General features: G+C 38.0%; 1 protein-coding gene across 6 annotated transcripts in view; it reads right to left on the reverse strand.

Annotated features, from left to right (window-relative positions):
• Nucleotides 1-14,323, reverse strand: part of LOC149074195 (mitogen-activated protein kinase-binding protein 1-like) — a 413,671-nt gene that overhangs the window by 288,238 nt on the left and 111,110 nt on the right. For all 6 annotated transcript variants that reach the window (XM_089246846.1, XM_089246851.1, XM_089246852.1 and 3 more), the window contains one exon: nt 2,126-2,311. In XM_089246846.1, the coding sequence (XP_089102972.1) occupies nt 2,126-2,311 (186 nt within the window). The remainder of the gene's footprint in view (nt 1-2,125; nt 2,312-14,323) is intronic.

Below are 14,323 nucleotides of genomic sequence, written 5' to 3' on the forward strand. Positions count from 1 at the left end.
TTTAAGCATTTCTATGGCATTGAAGTTTCCTTGTTTTATTATTTTAAAACAATAATGATTTATACATTTTCCATGTCTATTACAATGAGTACAAGGCCCCTTTGAGAGCAGGGCCTCTGTGCAGACTAAGTAAACTATGTACATAATAAAAAGTATGGAATGTAAAACATTTGAAACATGTTAAATAAATACAGCGAAACCTCACTACAATGATACTACAATGACAAATCCCTTTATAACAATATTTTTTTGAAGTCATATTTGGGGGGGGGGGAATGCCTATAATCAGATATTAACCCTTTGCGGTCCTATGTTGAATTCACCTCAACATAGGACCACATCAGCAAATAACTATACTTCATTATTATAACAATCCCTTACAATTAAGGAAGGCCCTGTGAATTCGGCTTCTTAGCAGAACTAATAAACTATACAAAAACGTAAAGGGGCAAATATTCAGGGTCTTCCCAATTGCACACACACACAGGAGAAGCATATAAAGTATGAACTGTATCAATGAAGTACTGGGAAAACCTCTGGATCCCCAGAAAATCACTATATCAAGGTTTCACTATATTACCAGTCAAATACAACTGTGCTGAATGAAGTCACTAAAGAAAGAATGTTTTCATTAAACTTTACATCAAGGTCTACGTTTTTACAGTAAAAATTCATTTTCTTTTGAGACAGAGAGACATTTGTGAGAGTGGCGAAAAATTAATAACTTGAAAAGTATAAATGATACAGGAATGAATGATATTGCGTTCAAAAGAGCATTAAACAAAGCATGTAATAAATATATATTGCTCTTGAGATATTATCATCAGCTGATGCAATAGGGCTGTCAATCTGAGACAACAAAATCTAGGTGCCACATGGCTAAAAATTAGTGTAGCTCTGGACTCGGAAATTATATTGCAGTGGCACTGCAAAATTATTGAAGCAGCAGGCTTTAGCCCAATATGCCAAATGTCATGTGAAATTGAGTTGAGAAGGATAAAAAAAAGTGTAATCACTTTGTGTGAGGTGTTGGTGCTACAAGTGTATGACTAACAAAATAGCAAATAATGATCATGTGCAAAATTGTGGAGTGAACTTTTAAAAGCCTAGCAAAATGTCATGATATAAGGCTAATAAACGCCTTCAGACAAGCGGTCAGCTCAAGAAGGTTCCAAATAGTCCAAAATTTTAAACATCAAAGGGGAGCCCATAGGGAGCATCTCACATTTAAGTAGGCAAGAGTGCCGTAACGTGATTTCCATGTATGTTGTTGTACCATTGTTCAAAAACATATCTGATAACAGTGATGCTAGCTGAAATAGCTCAGGATACTTAAGCCCTACTCCCAATGATGGGGGCTGAGCATCCCAATAATAAATTCATCAATATACAGTACATCCTCTTGATAACAGACACTCACAGGAACAAAACGTTTTGTCCGCTAATGAGAAGTTTTCATTAATGGATAGTAAAATACATGTGTGGAAACCTGTTGTCATAATTCAAAAAGTGTCTATTAATGGGAGGTGCCTGCTAACTGGGAGTCTCCGGTACAGGAGGTTCCACTGTGCAATGCAACATACTCCACTGTGCATATATTCCCCTGAATTGCATATATGCTAAAATTAGCTGCACTCACTAATGTTTCATTGCGTCAAAGACCCCCCAATTACAATAGGATTTGGCAACTGAATACTGTATTCCATAATAATGGATTTGTATATCCTTATGATGTTTGTCACCAACTGTGGTTTGAAGAGTACGTGAAGCAAAAATAAAGCTAGTACAGAAGAGGAATTCATAAAACAGAAAGATCCAACATACAGAATAAATGAAGTACAAACCAGTCAATTCAATAGATTGTTTTAGTCCAGATATTTTCAAGTTTTTCGGAATCTGTGACTTGAATTTCTCGGTATGCTGGAGAATATGGGTGGTTCCTGACAAACTGGCTAATGCGAAGAAATGCAGTGTTTGTAGTGTTCACAAAATTGCTGCATTGGATGCAGTGCATTCATCCCAGTGGCTTGTTTACCAAAAATTACAGTGATAATAATGCAAAAATTATAAGAAAAAAAAAATTAAAAAAATTCTCTCTTACAACTGCTAAATAAAAATCACTCACCCTAAGTTCCACCCATTTATCTAGCAGCCGCCGACTGTTAAACTCGCACAGAAGACCAGATTTTGTTATGGCATATGTACTTTCAACATTATCCCCTTTACCACAAGCAACATCACAGAAATAATTATTGCGTTGATCGCCCAGTATGGCAGATCGCCCCATTAATGGCACAGCTTCAAGTTTATGCTGAAAGAAATTTTATGAATCATTTTCTATGATTAAATAAAACTTTCATAAATTACTGACAAAAACTCAAGAACAAACTTCAATTTTCCCATCTTTCTGTTGGCTTATAGAAAAAAATAGAGGGATATAAAATGAATAAAAACAATGTGGTGTTTCTGCATTTCTGTTAACATTAGGTTCAGTGCTATGAGCAGGATGTGTGCTAATTTCTGTCCATACAATCAGGTTCCAATAGGATTTCTCTCCCAGTAGACAAATAAGGTTGAACTAGATCATATTTACATAATTAATTTTCAGGAAAAAAAATTCTTCGTTAATTTCAATATTTTTACCAAAACCAGTCAAATATATCATTGAACAAACTTGTTTTGAGAGTTTTACACTGTTTAAATGTTTAAAAAAGGCTAAATTACTGTTAGGTGTTAAAACTGGTTCATTTAACTAAAAATAATAAAAACATTTCTAACCGCAGAAGGAATATTTTTAAATTTACTCAAGAGATTTTATCAGAACTGAGAATGGTATGTTGATTTATTTAAACTATGTTTCATATTCCTAAAGAATATACGAATTTGACGAATACTTTGAAAAAAATTAAACAAAAATAAAGCTGCCACCATGACTCCTTTGGAGTGTGATTCAAGACCACTGGTGTAAGTAGGAATTTTTCAAGGGGAAGGTCTTATTCAGTCATTAAATTTTGAATTAAAATTATGAGTTGGCCCATGAGGTTAAAAAAGTTATCAGCACCAAAGCAGGTTTTATTCATGGCGCACACAAGCATGATTTCGAAACACAAAGTAAGTACAAACAATACACACCAGTCAATTTTGGTGTACTGTGTATACACAATCAGTAATCCGCTCACCTGGCACTGCGAACAATACAACCAGTAAAAACAGGCCCACTCGGTGCCATATTCAAAAATAAAGATAAAGACATCAGCATAAAAGGGAAGAAAGAAAAAAAAGGAAAAGGGAAAAAATTGTTATCGTTTGACGTGTGAGCAGATAAACATAAGATAGGCTACATGATCGTGGGAAAAGAAAATAAGTATTTCTGCCTAACAATTGTCCTCCCTCACATGATCACGAAAGTTAAAAGTTCATAATCATAATAGAAGAGCACCTTTTTTTAAACATCAAAGTCAACTCAAAATCATATCTAAAAAAATTGCTTTATCAAAAACTTTACAAAAATTCAAATGATCATTCTCTTGAGAGTATAATTGAGGACATTCTTCAAACTTCCATGAAAATTTCATCAACAAAGTTTTTCAATCACTGTTTACACAAAGAGATTTCGTAAAAAAACATCTAGATTATTTTTACTATATTAATGTGATATAAATCAATTTTCATTTTCATACACAAGATTTCTTAAAAAATGATATTTTGATATTTTATATCTATGTGCTTGGTTCTATTATTTTGAATGGTAGAATTTAAAAAATCAATTGCTGCTTGATTGTTACACAAGACTTCATTTTTACAATTCAAAGGAAGTTCAAAAAAATTTGAATCGTTACATTAATTTATTACATGAACCACATCAGTTCCTTTGCGGCTTCAGTCAAGGTGACGTACTCAGCTTCCAGGGTTGAAAGACTCACACACTTTTGTTTGAATGTCCTCAATAAGATAGGTACATGATCCAATAACAAAATGATACCGCCCATGGAAACACAATCATCTCTGAATGAAATGATGAACCTCTCCACTAATTATACGAAGTACAGATGAATGGATACCAAGTGAAGGTAATTGGAAAGAAAAGTCACATTCCTCTGTGGGGAATTGAACCACCAACCTCACACTTTCTGGGCGCGTGTTCTACCATTAAACTACAGAGGATAGACAATTCAAAAATTCCATGCGACACCATAACCTCACATTGTCCCTTACCAATCGATACTGGTATCGCCTTGTAAAAGCAGTCGATTGGCGGTGTACTAAAAGTTTATGGTCCATCCTATCTATCCCGTTGAAAATTTTGAAAACTTCGATCATATCTCCCCGACACCTGCGCTCATCCAATGTGTAAACATATTTAAAAAATGAAGTCTCTCTTCATAACTCAATCCCCGTGTGCCAATAAGGACACGTGTAGCTGTTCTCTGCACCCCTTCAACAAGTCTATGTCCCTCTGTAGGTATGGTCCCCAAAACCTTACAGCATAGGTTCTCAACCTTTTTTGAATCGCTGAGCCTTTTTAACTAAAAAAATTCAATGGCGGAGCTTCGTAGGCCAATTTTTTAATTATTCATCAAAGTTAGATTTATTTTTACTATTTGAAAATATTTATAATTATTTTTAAAAATTTTGTGTATTTTTTATTTTCCTCGAGCGGCCGTGGAGTCCCTGCAGAGTGCACAAGGAGCCCCAAGGGCTCTGCAGAGCACCAGTTAAGAACCGCTGCCTTACAGCATACTCCATTCCAGGACGAACTAAGCCTCAAAAAAGAGGAAGAATGACTTTAGGAGAACGTGAAGAGACCTTTTTGAAAATGAGACCAAGCATTCTATTTGCTTTCTTGACCACCGCTGAACAATGTTCAGAAAACCTAAGCCGCTCGTCAATGAGAATTCCCAAATCGGTGAGTCTAGTTGTATCTGGGATAGCGACACCATTCAACTCGTAAGAGAACCGTGGGTTGTTCGAACCAAAGTGAGCAACCATTGACTTGTCAATGCTAAACATCGTGCTCCATTCATTTGCCCATGATGCAATCCTGTTTAAGTTGCTCCGGAGCAACTCCCTATCGCTTCGATTCGTGATTACCCCCATTAGCTTCACGTCATCTGCGAATTTGCTAGCAATTCCATCGATACCCTAATCAAGTTTATCGATAAAAAGTGAAAAAAGTATGGGGCCAAGGACACTTGCTCGAGGTGACGTCTGTCCAACCAGAGAATTCCCCGTTTACCTTATCTCGTTGCCAGGGCCGCCTTAAGATCATCATGGGCCCCCGGGCCAAATGTTTTTTCCGAGGCCCTACGTTCTAAATTCTAGAAAATTTCAACAGGATCTCATTTTTGTGAGGCCCCTCTTCTCTTGAGGTGCCCGGGTGTGCCCATGCGTTAAGACGGCACTGCTCGTTGCAACCTATCTCTTAACCATGATTCTATCCAATTCAGCAAGTTGCCCCCTATCCCAATCTTGTGTAAAAGCTTCAAGAGTTTACCATGTTGGACCCGATCGAATGCCTTATGGAAATAAAGGTAAACAACATCTACATTCTTGCCATTACCCAAAGCCTTCGTCACGTGATCATAGAAGCAAAGGAAGTTAGTTACACATGAATTCCCCTTCCTGAACCCATGCTGATTATCTGCCAATATATTATTCTCGTCTATCTCCACTTGATTTTTTTCTAGGGTGCATTGAAGGCCATTGCCAGTACGCCAAAGTGCCAGTAGATTCAGACATGTATTTGGTGGCACAAATCACCATCGCTGCTGCAAAATGCCTGGTATCTTTGAAAATGTTCCGCAATCCATGCGCCGTAGATGTCATGCATGCATTAATGCCAATGGGCAAAATTTTGAACACCTCCTGTGATGCTTGTAACTATTATTGTACTCCTTTTTGGGTAATAAAGCGCTTTACACTGCTTTCTGTATTGTGTCCTTACTATGTCTTTATGTCTCTTTATCACTTAAGGGTGGCATTTCCGACCCTGCTTTCCTATGTGATAATGATTCCCAGCGATGTTCTCTACCTCCTATCCAAGCACTGAAACTCCTATGGCAGCACTGAAAAATCACACACTACATATGCACTCAGACTGTTAGGCACACACACACTTCCAGCACAACTCCCTAGATAGCAAATTGCCCATAGATGGTAATAGACCTGAGTTGTGCTTGGTTTGAAAGAAAGACCCCTCCCCCCGGAAATCACTCTCAAACAATCTGGGAATGTGCTGCGGGCTGCTCAATTGAAGTAAGAATTTGCCACGAGTCACTTAATTCATCTGTAAGTGTACCAGCGCCACTTGAGGCAGGCCACATTTAGGCCACGTGTTGAGCACATGTATGTTTTAAAATAAGGGGCTGTTCAAGTATTACGTAAGCAAATTTTCAGCAATTTTTGACTCACCCCTCTTGTCAGAAAAAGTCAGCAAAACTCTCACCCTCCCCCGTCAGTGCTCTGCCCCCTTCCTCCTAACGCTTATTGGTGGAATCTGAATCTGGATTGGGGGGCTTCCCCCCAGATGATCAAAAATTTATTTTTTTAATCCACAAAATATTTTTTAAAAGAATTGTAAAAAATATTTTTTACAATTTCGAAACAAAATAGCTTTATATGTTATTATAATCAAGTTTTGTTAATTTCAATGCTATTTGAAGGCTAAGAACCCAAAATTGCTCAAGAAATTCATTGGGACCCTATCCCTCTAAGCCTTTGATCCTAAAACCTTGGCCTAAACATTTGGCTTGTGCAGACCAAATGTGGCCCTGACGTTATGATGTGGCCTGTCCCTAAATCTATTTTTGCAACAATGAACCAAGTGACACATTTACAGATCGCTTAAGTGACTCGTGGCACAATTCCAGACCATTTAAGCGATCTGTGGCACATTAAGCGATCCCTTGAGTGACATGTGACAAAGTTTTAGAGCATTGGTGCTGCCACGAGTGAGGTTCTAAATACATCACTCAAGTTATCCGCGGCACATTCCCAGATTACTTAAGTGATCTGCGACATAATCACGGATCAATTATATGACGCGCTGCACAGCTCCAGAGCATTTGGATCCGCTAAGTATTTGAAGATCACTAGAGTGGCTCTGTAGGGGACTCAATAGGGAGAATGTTAGTTCAGGTGCCCACAAACTAGTGAAAAGTTTTACTCGTTTTTCGCGCACCGAGTAAGACGCCATTAAGAATATTTCATATTTTTTTATAAAGGGTGGTTGATGACGTAAGAATCATCCAACACCCCCACCCCCTCCACGTCATCAAGTCAGCAAATCGAAAATCCCCCATCCATGCTTACATAATACTTGAATGACCCCTAACATAAAGATACCCGAAAGTTTTCTGAAGGTTAAAAAAAAGTGGGTTCAGCTATAGCGGCTGACCGGCTCGTCTCCCCCCCCCTCCTGTAAAACCAGACTTGGCTCGGGCTGTCACTTTTAAAAGCCGGGTTTTACTAGCAGGTTTTCTATGCCGCGCGCAACGTGAATCACCCAGCGCGACACGCCGTCTATTCATCAATATGAAAAGCAGTATGACTGTTTTCCTACAGAGCGCAATACGGCTCACAACAGCGCTTTACGTCGGGCGTGATTAGCAGACTGCTTCTGGAGGAGTTAAGCGTTGTGTGCCGTGCGCTTCAGCATCTTCTCTTCCCTTTAAACCGGAGCATGCAGTCGATAGAGTAGATGACGCCAGGGTCATATACTATATAGCCGTCCTGCGCTGATGCGCCACGCTTGGAAAACGCAAATGCGTAACGTCATTATGTAACTCATTTCTGCCGACACGAAATGATCCAGTTAGGTTCACGCGGCGCAAAAAGCCTACTCCTAGGAAAACCTAGCTTCAGGGATGAACACTCGTTACGGGATCCCAGGAGAAATAAACCCATTGTCTCTCTCATGGAATCTCTTGTGTGTGGATAGAGCCTGTTCCTCTTTCCTTTTTTTTGCCTTTTTATTTACGGCAACCAATCTGTGAAACAGATTCGCTTTCCCTACTGGACTTCAGTTTTTAGCACTTTAAGGCGCAGCGGCGAAAAGATAGGCTTGTCGTCGTCCCTTACTCCAGTGGAACTGAAATTTTTTTTCCTCTCTTCTTTTTCAGCAAGTTGTAATGTGAATAAAACACATAAAACACGTCAGAAAAACAGCGGAAAGCAGTGACATTCTGCGGTTTTTCGGAATTTTCGTAGTGAGATATTGGTTGTAAGCAAAAGGGAAGGAGAGATAAAACAGGAATAGTAGGAGAGAATTGCGGTAAAAAAAAAAGACGATTGCGGCGGAAGTAGGAAAAATAGGAAAGCTGCGAGGTCTGCACTAAGTATACTGCGTAATGTAGGAGGTTCGAGACATCGTTTCGCCGCTTAAGTAAAAACTTTTAAAAAAACTTTCTCATCGCTGGGCATGGGGGAATTTTCGGCTACTGGTTCAGCGGAGTGATGTTCTACGGACCATCGATTTCCAACACTGACCAGTTTGCGACATAGGCAGGAAAACACGTCACAACTAGCGATTCGGTAAAAAATCATATTTTTAGAAGCAAAAGCGTATAATTGTATTAATTTACTAAATACGACAAAATCGTAACAGTTGGCAGGTATGCACAACCATTGGATGTCCTAATCCCATCCCCTGCTTTCACATTTCCTATTACAAAGGGAGAGAGTGTTTTTTTTCTCTTTTCTTCCTCTTTATATTCGGGGGAAGCTTCCTCTTATTTTTCTAGGCAATGCCTATTCTAAGAAAGATCATCCCTTCAGAGAAAAAAAATAAGGACTTTTTCAGGAGTGGCTGCAAAACGTAAGGAGTTATAAGGGCCCTTCCAGAGTGAAATGAAAAGTTAGGAGTTTTCAAGGAGTTTGTAAGGATGTGCGAACCCTGTTTAATGAAAGTTTTTTTCTGCAGAGCCCTGAGCTTAACCAAAACAGTCATACAAGCAGGTTCCTGAGCTTGACATGACATTTAAAATTTACAACTTTTTCAGACAGGATCATACTGATATGCAAATTAAATATATATGTATCAACATGTGGGATGTTCTTTGCCATAAAAATGTTTATAGTTGGCTTTTTACAGCATGACATACAGGATTGTTTAAAACCAGTTTGGTTTTTTTCAAAAACCAAATAAAAGTGGCCTAAATATCATTTTATCCTTGATAAAGATCATATTGGTTCATTATTAGCCAAAATGTTTCATTTTTACCACATTTTATATTCTTGGGGTACATTCTGATGATTTTTAAATGACATAAGATGGGTGGTATAAGTGGTTTTTTTAAAAAGTCTCATAAAAGTGGCTTGAATGTATATTTTTTTCTTATAAAGTATCTTAGTCATTTAAAGTGATATACAGAAGCCAAAATTTCTCATTCTTACCACATTTCCTAACTTTTGGCCACATTCTGATGCTCTACATATCTTTAGCAAATTCATGAATAAGGATTGCATCACACATCTAAATGTAGTGGTGTATTATCTCACAGGGTTTCTTTTTCCCTTCACAAAGACGCAGCAACAGTAATGACACCATCATGCTAGGGGCAGGTGGTCCTATAATCCAATAAAGATACCAGCTGTCCCTAAAGGACAAAGACTAGTGTACTAGTAGTTACATTTTACCTCACAGAAATTTTCATTTCCATAGGAAGTAGCACATCTCCTACTGTATATCTCCTAGTCTTAATACTCAATAGTTGGTTTTTTTTTTACTTTCACTGTTAAGCCAAGTTAATCAAGGTTCTACTGTATAGTAGTAACAGATTTAAAAAAAATATTCAGGGTGAATATTTTCTATATAATTTTCTTAATTTTATTAATTTTTTTAAATTTTTTTAAATTTTATTAATTTTATTAATTTTTTTAATTTTATTAATTTTTTTAATTTTATTAATTTTTTTTAATTTTATTAATTTTTTTAATTTTATTAATTTTTTTAATTTTATTAATTTTTTTAAATTTATTTTAATTTTTTCTGTATAATTCTATATACAGAGTGATTATAATTAAAGTTTTGATTCCAAAACTATGCAATAACTACTGGTCAGAATGACTTGAAAATTTGCAGGGTTTGAAATTTGCAGCAATGGAAGTTTCTTTCAAAAAAGAAAAAAAGTGCAAAATGTGCAAGTAGATGATGCTGTACTTGTCCAGCAGTATAATCTATTTTGTGCAACCACATCATTTCGGCACTTCCACAGCATCAGTGTGTGGATAGAACAACTTCTATCAAGATGCACATTGACAATAGCAGGATGTAACTTGACCCTTGCAACTTCTGGCTGTGGGGGATACCTCAAAATGTTATGAACAGTGGTCAGATTGCAAACTTTGGTGAATTGCAATCTTCAGCACATCCCCTATATGTTAGACGTTCCTCAGGAATATTAACGTGGGTCACGTTTGGTTTAATAAAGGTGAATTGCAAGCGCATCCACATCATGGCCATGACATACTCTGATCTGTTGTCGAACAATAATTTTTGTGCTTTCACCTCATAGCCAGAACACAGTGGACAACATATTTAACATTTCTTGAGTAAGTTGTAGTTATTTGTTCAATTACTTAGTTTTTTTTTTGTGATGTTCCATGAATTATGAAATCGCGCAATGCTATAATTAAATTATCATTTTGCCATGACTGGCTATCATTTCCATTCTGTGAGCAAATTTCCCATGTGTTAGATGATGTCATTAATTTTATAGTTTTAAGTATTTTTTTCCCCTTTACCAAATAAAATTGCATTTTTTCAGGAATATTCATGTCAATTTTCAAGTCATTCTGACAATCGTTCTTCTTTTTTACAATGTTTTGAAATCAGAACCTTAGTTATAATCACCTTGTATATCGTAAATCATTGCTAATTAATCTGCATTATTTATACTTCATTAAATACACCTAATTTTTATTGTTGTTTTTGCAAAATAGCTTCCTAATTAAGCATACTTAAAGTAACTGGAGAAAACATCTTTATATTATGTGGGCTCTTCACAGAGAAAAACACGCAGCCTCCATTTTCTGAACATTTATTACGCACACAAAACGATCATACACAGACATACAACAAAAAAAACACGGCATTTCCCGCCGACTTCTCCCGGCAAACTCACTGTTGCCAAAACTAATCTTTACAATACTACTTATTCACTTGTGTGCTGCAGCACCATCTAACGACAACAAAAATAACTAAAAACATAAATCCTACAGCTCTGCCATCCTGCGGCTCACTGACCTCAGTGACATTTTACGTAAACACGATATTCGTATAAGCATGAAAAATTGAACATAAAATTTGTATCAGCATAAAAATTCAAAACACAGTATTCATATACATTCCTAATAACATTTCATGAGATCAGCTGCGGTAGTAGTGGTGATAGGACCTGAATGATTCCAACTTTCTTGACCTCATATCTGTCCTTAGCATTCCCTTTTGTCACTTCATATGGACCAAAAAATTTGGGTCTCAACTTCAGTCCGGGGCCGAACTGAGTCCTTTGTATAGCCACCAGGTCACCAACTTGGTATTTGGGTGCCTTTTTTCTCTTTTTGTTGTAAGTACGCATATTTTCAGACTGAATCTTGTGGATGTTCTTCTTCGCCTCTTCTCTAATGACATTTCTTTGATCATGGCATTCATCTACTGCCTCCTCCACCAGGAGATATCTTAGTACAATGTCTTCTTTATTTCTCATTTTCACACCAGTTAAAAGTTCAAATGGCGTGTATTTCGTACTTCGACTAGTCGTGCTGTTCAAGACCCTCTGAAACTTATCAATGTGCTTGAACCACTTTGTTGCATCGTCGAGAGTCAACTTGGTTAGGACTGGTATTAGAGTACAGTGGATTCTTTCGACCTGTCCGTTCCCACGAGGAACACCTGTGACACTCTGCAAATGCATGATGCCCTCTTCAGCACAATAATCACTGAAAGCTTTCGAAATGAATGCTGAGCCTCTGTCAGTTATAATCCGGTACAGACTCCCAAATGTCTTCTGCTGAAGCTTCAACTTCTCTAAGGTGTCCTCTGCTGACGTAGACTTAACCGGATACAACCAGGTGAATTTCGTGAATGCATCTACAACAGTTAGTATATGCTGGTAATTCTTATTCGTTGAAGGTAAGGGACCTATGAAATCAACGTGATAAGTTCCTAGTGGTACATCTGCTTTTGGAATTGGGTTCAAAAACCCTTCCTTTTTCCCACATTTTTTGTTTGCCAATATGCATGGCACACAACTGAGAATAACTCTTTCCGTCAGCCTGCTCAAGTTAGGAATATGGAACTCTTGCTTGACAACCTTTTCCGTCTTAGATGTGGAAAAGTGACCTTTTTCATGGGCTAATTTTCTCAGCTCCATCTGCATGTCTTTTGGAACAACAATGAGTTCACGACCATTCATAAATTTGTACAGAATGTCGTTCTTTACAAAGTATTCTTCAGATTCATTGTCAATAAGCAATGTTCTAAGGGCACAAATTTGTTCATCTTCTAATTGGGTATTCTTCAGTTTCGCCGTCAAGGTGTCATTCCCAACTATCATGACTGGGTGTCTACTTAAGGCGTCGACATGCTGCATCCTCTGACAGGGTCTATGAGTGATTTCATAGTCAAATTCTTCCAGAAGAAGGTCCATGGTCTTCTGAAATGCTGAACAGTCCGTGACAATTTTGAATCTAGTACCCAACAGATATACTCGGAATTTCTTCAAGGCTTCGATAATTGCTAGTATTTCTAACGCATAGCTACTGTACTTCTCCTCAGCGGGACTTGTTTTTTTTCGACATGTAGTAACCTGGATGTAAGCTTCCGTCATCAGCTTCTTGTAGTAATACTGCACCGTAACCATGTTTGCTGGCATCTGTATGCAACTCTATTCTCCGCCCTTGTTGAAAAATACTTAGCACTGGACTTTCGGTTAGTAATGTTTTGAGCTTCTTGAATGCTTCTTCTTGTTCGGGACCATAATCAAATGTATGGTCTTTTCTCAACAAATCACTTAGTGGTTTGGCGATCTTGGCGTATCCTCGGATAAACTTTCTGAAATATCCCGCAAGTCCTAAAAAACTCTGTGTTTGCTTCATGCTCATTGGGACAGGTAATTTTTTCACTGCTAGTGTCTTTTCCGTAGACGGGCGTATCGACCCATTTTCTACAATATGGCCAAGGAACTCTACCTGTCGTTTCAAAAATTGACATTTTTTTAAATTTGATCTCGAGGCCATATTTTGACGCCACTCTTAGAACAGTTTCTCACATATCCAAGCCATCCCTTTCATCAGCCGCGGGGATGATCAAGTCATCTATATAAATACTAACAAAACCTTTGTTCATGAGGTCCCTGAAAATGCTGAAAACATACCGCTGAAAGACACTTGGGCTGGTGCTTAACACGAATGGGACCTTATTAAACTCAAACTGACCATCGGGAACCATGAAGGAAGTGTACTTTCTGCAGTCTTCATCAACATCTACGTGGAAAAACCCGTTTTTAAGATCTAGTGTGGTGTACAACTTTGCCCCCTGCAACTTATCTAAAGCATCTATCAACGGCAAAGGAAACCTGTCTTTGACGAGCTTCCTGTTCAATTTTCTGTAATCAACACATAACCTAGTTGTGTTGTCCTTTTTCTTCACCAATACCACTGGGCTGGCATAGTCAGAAGAACTTGGTCTGATAATTCCTTCTTCCAGCCATTCATGGATGTGCTTGTTCGCTGCTTGTCTCTCAAAAAATGATAGGCGTCGAGCTCTCTGATATACAGGTGTTTCATCATTGGAATAATTCTCATAGAGACATTTTTTTTTTCAGTCTTTTCCGGCCTGTAAGAAAAAAACTGTCTTACTTAGCTTCTCTCTCACTTATCTATCACAAATGTGACCCAGTTCAAGTTGGTCTTGATCCAATTCAGATATCTGCATGAGCCAATATCCTCTCTCCTCTTTACGAAAAGTGACTTCACTTTCGTCTAAGTGCAATGAAGCCTGTTTTCGGATTCCAGCTCCAATCACTGCTTGAAAGTTCAGTTGTGTTGTGGGTACAACATGCCACGTAAGGGTGAAGCTATTTCCGTCGAACTCAACTTCGTGTTCAAAGGATCCTTTAGTCCACACCTGTCCCGCCCCAATTCCAGATAGTAGTATGGGCTTTAGCGTCAATTCTGGAACGCCAACAGCTTGTCTGTATACATCCTCACGCAACAGCAGACTGCACTGCCCGTGTCGACAAGTGCACAAACTGTCAAATTTTTGAATTTCATCTGTTTAGTAGGAACCTCTCCAACTTCGGTACTGTCACTGTGTTCGGTA

Source organism: Pholcus phalangioides, unplaced genomic scaffold (assembly GCF_987345545.1).
Source record: "Pholcus phalangioides strain wild (caught in Gottingen) unplaced genomic scaffold, Ppha-v1.0 ptg000017l_1, whole genome shotgun sequence".
In the NCBI taxonomy this organism is placed as follows: Eukaryota; Metazoa; Arthropoda; class Arachnida; order Araneae; family Pholcidae; genus Pholcus; species Pholcus phalangioides.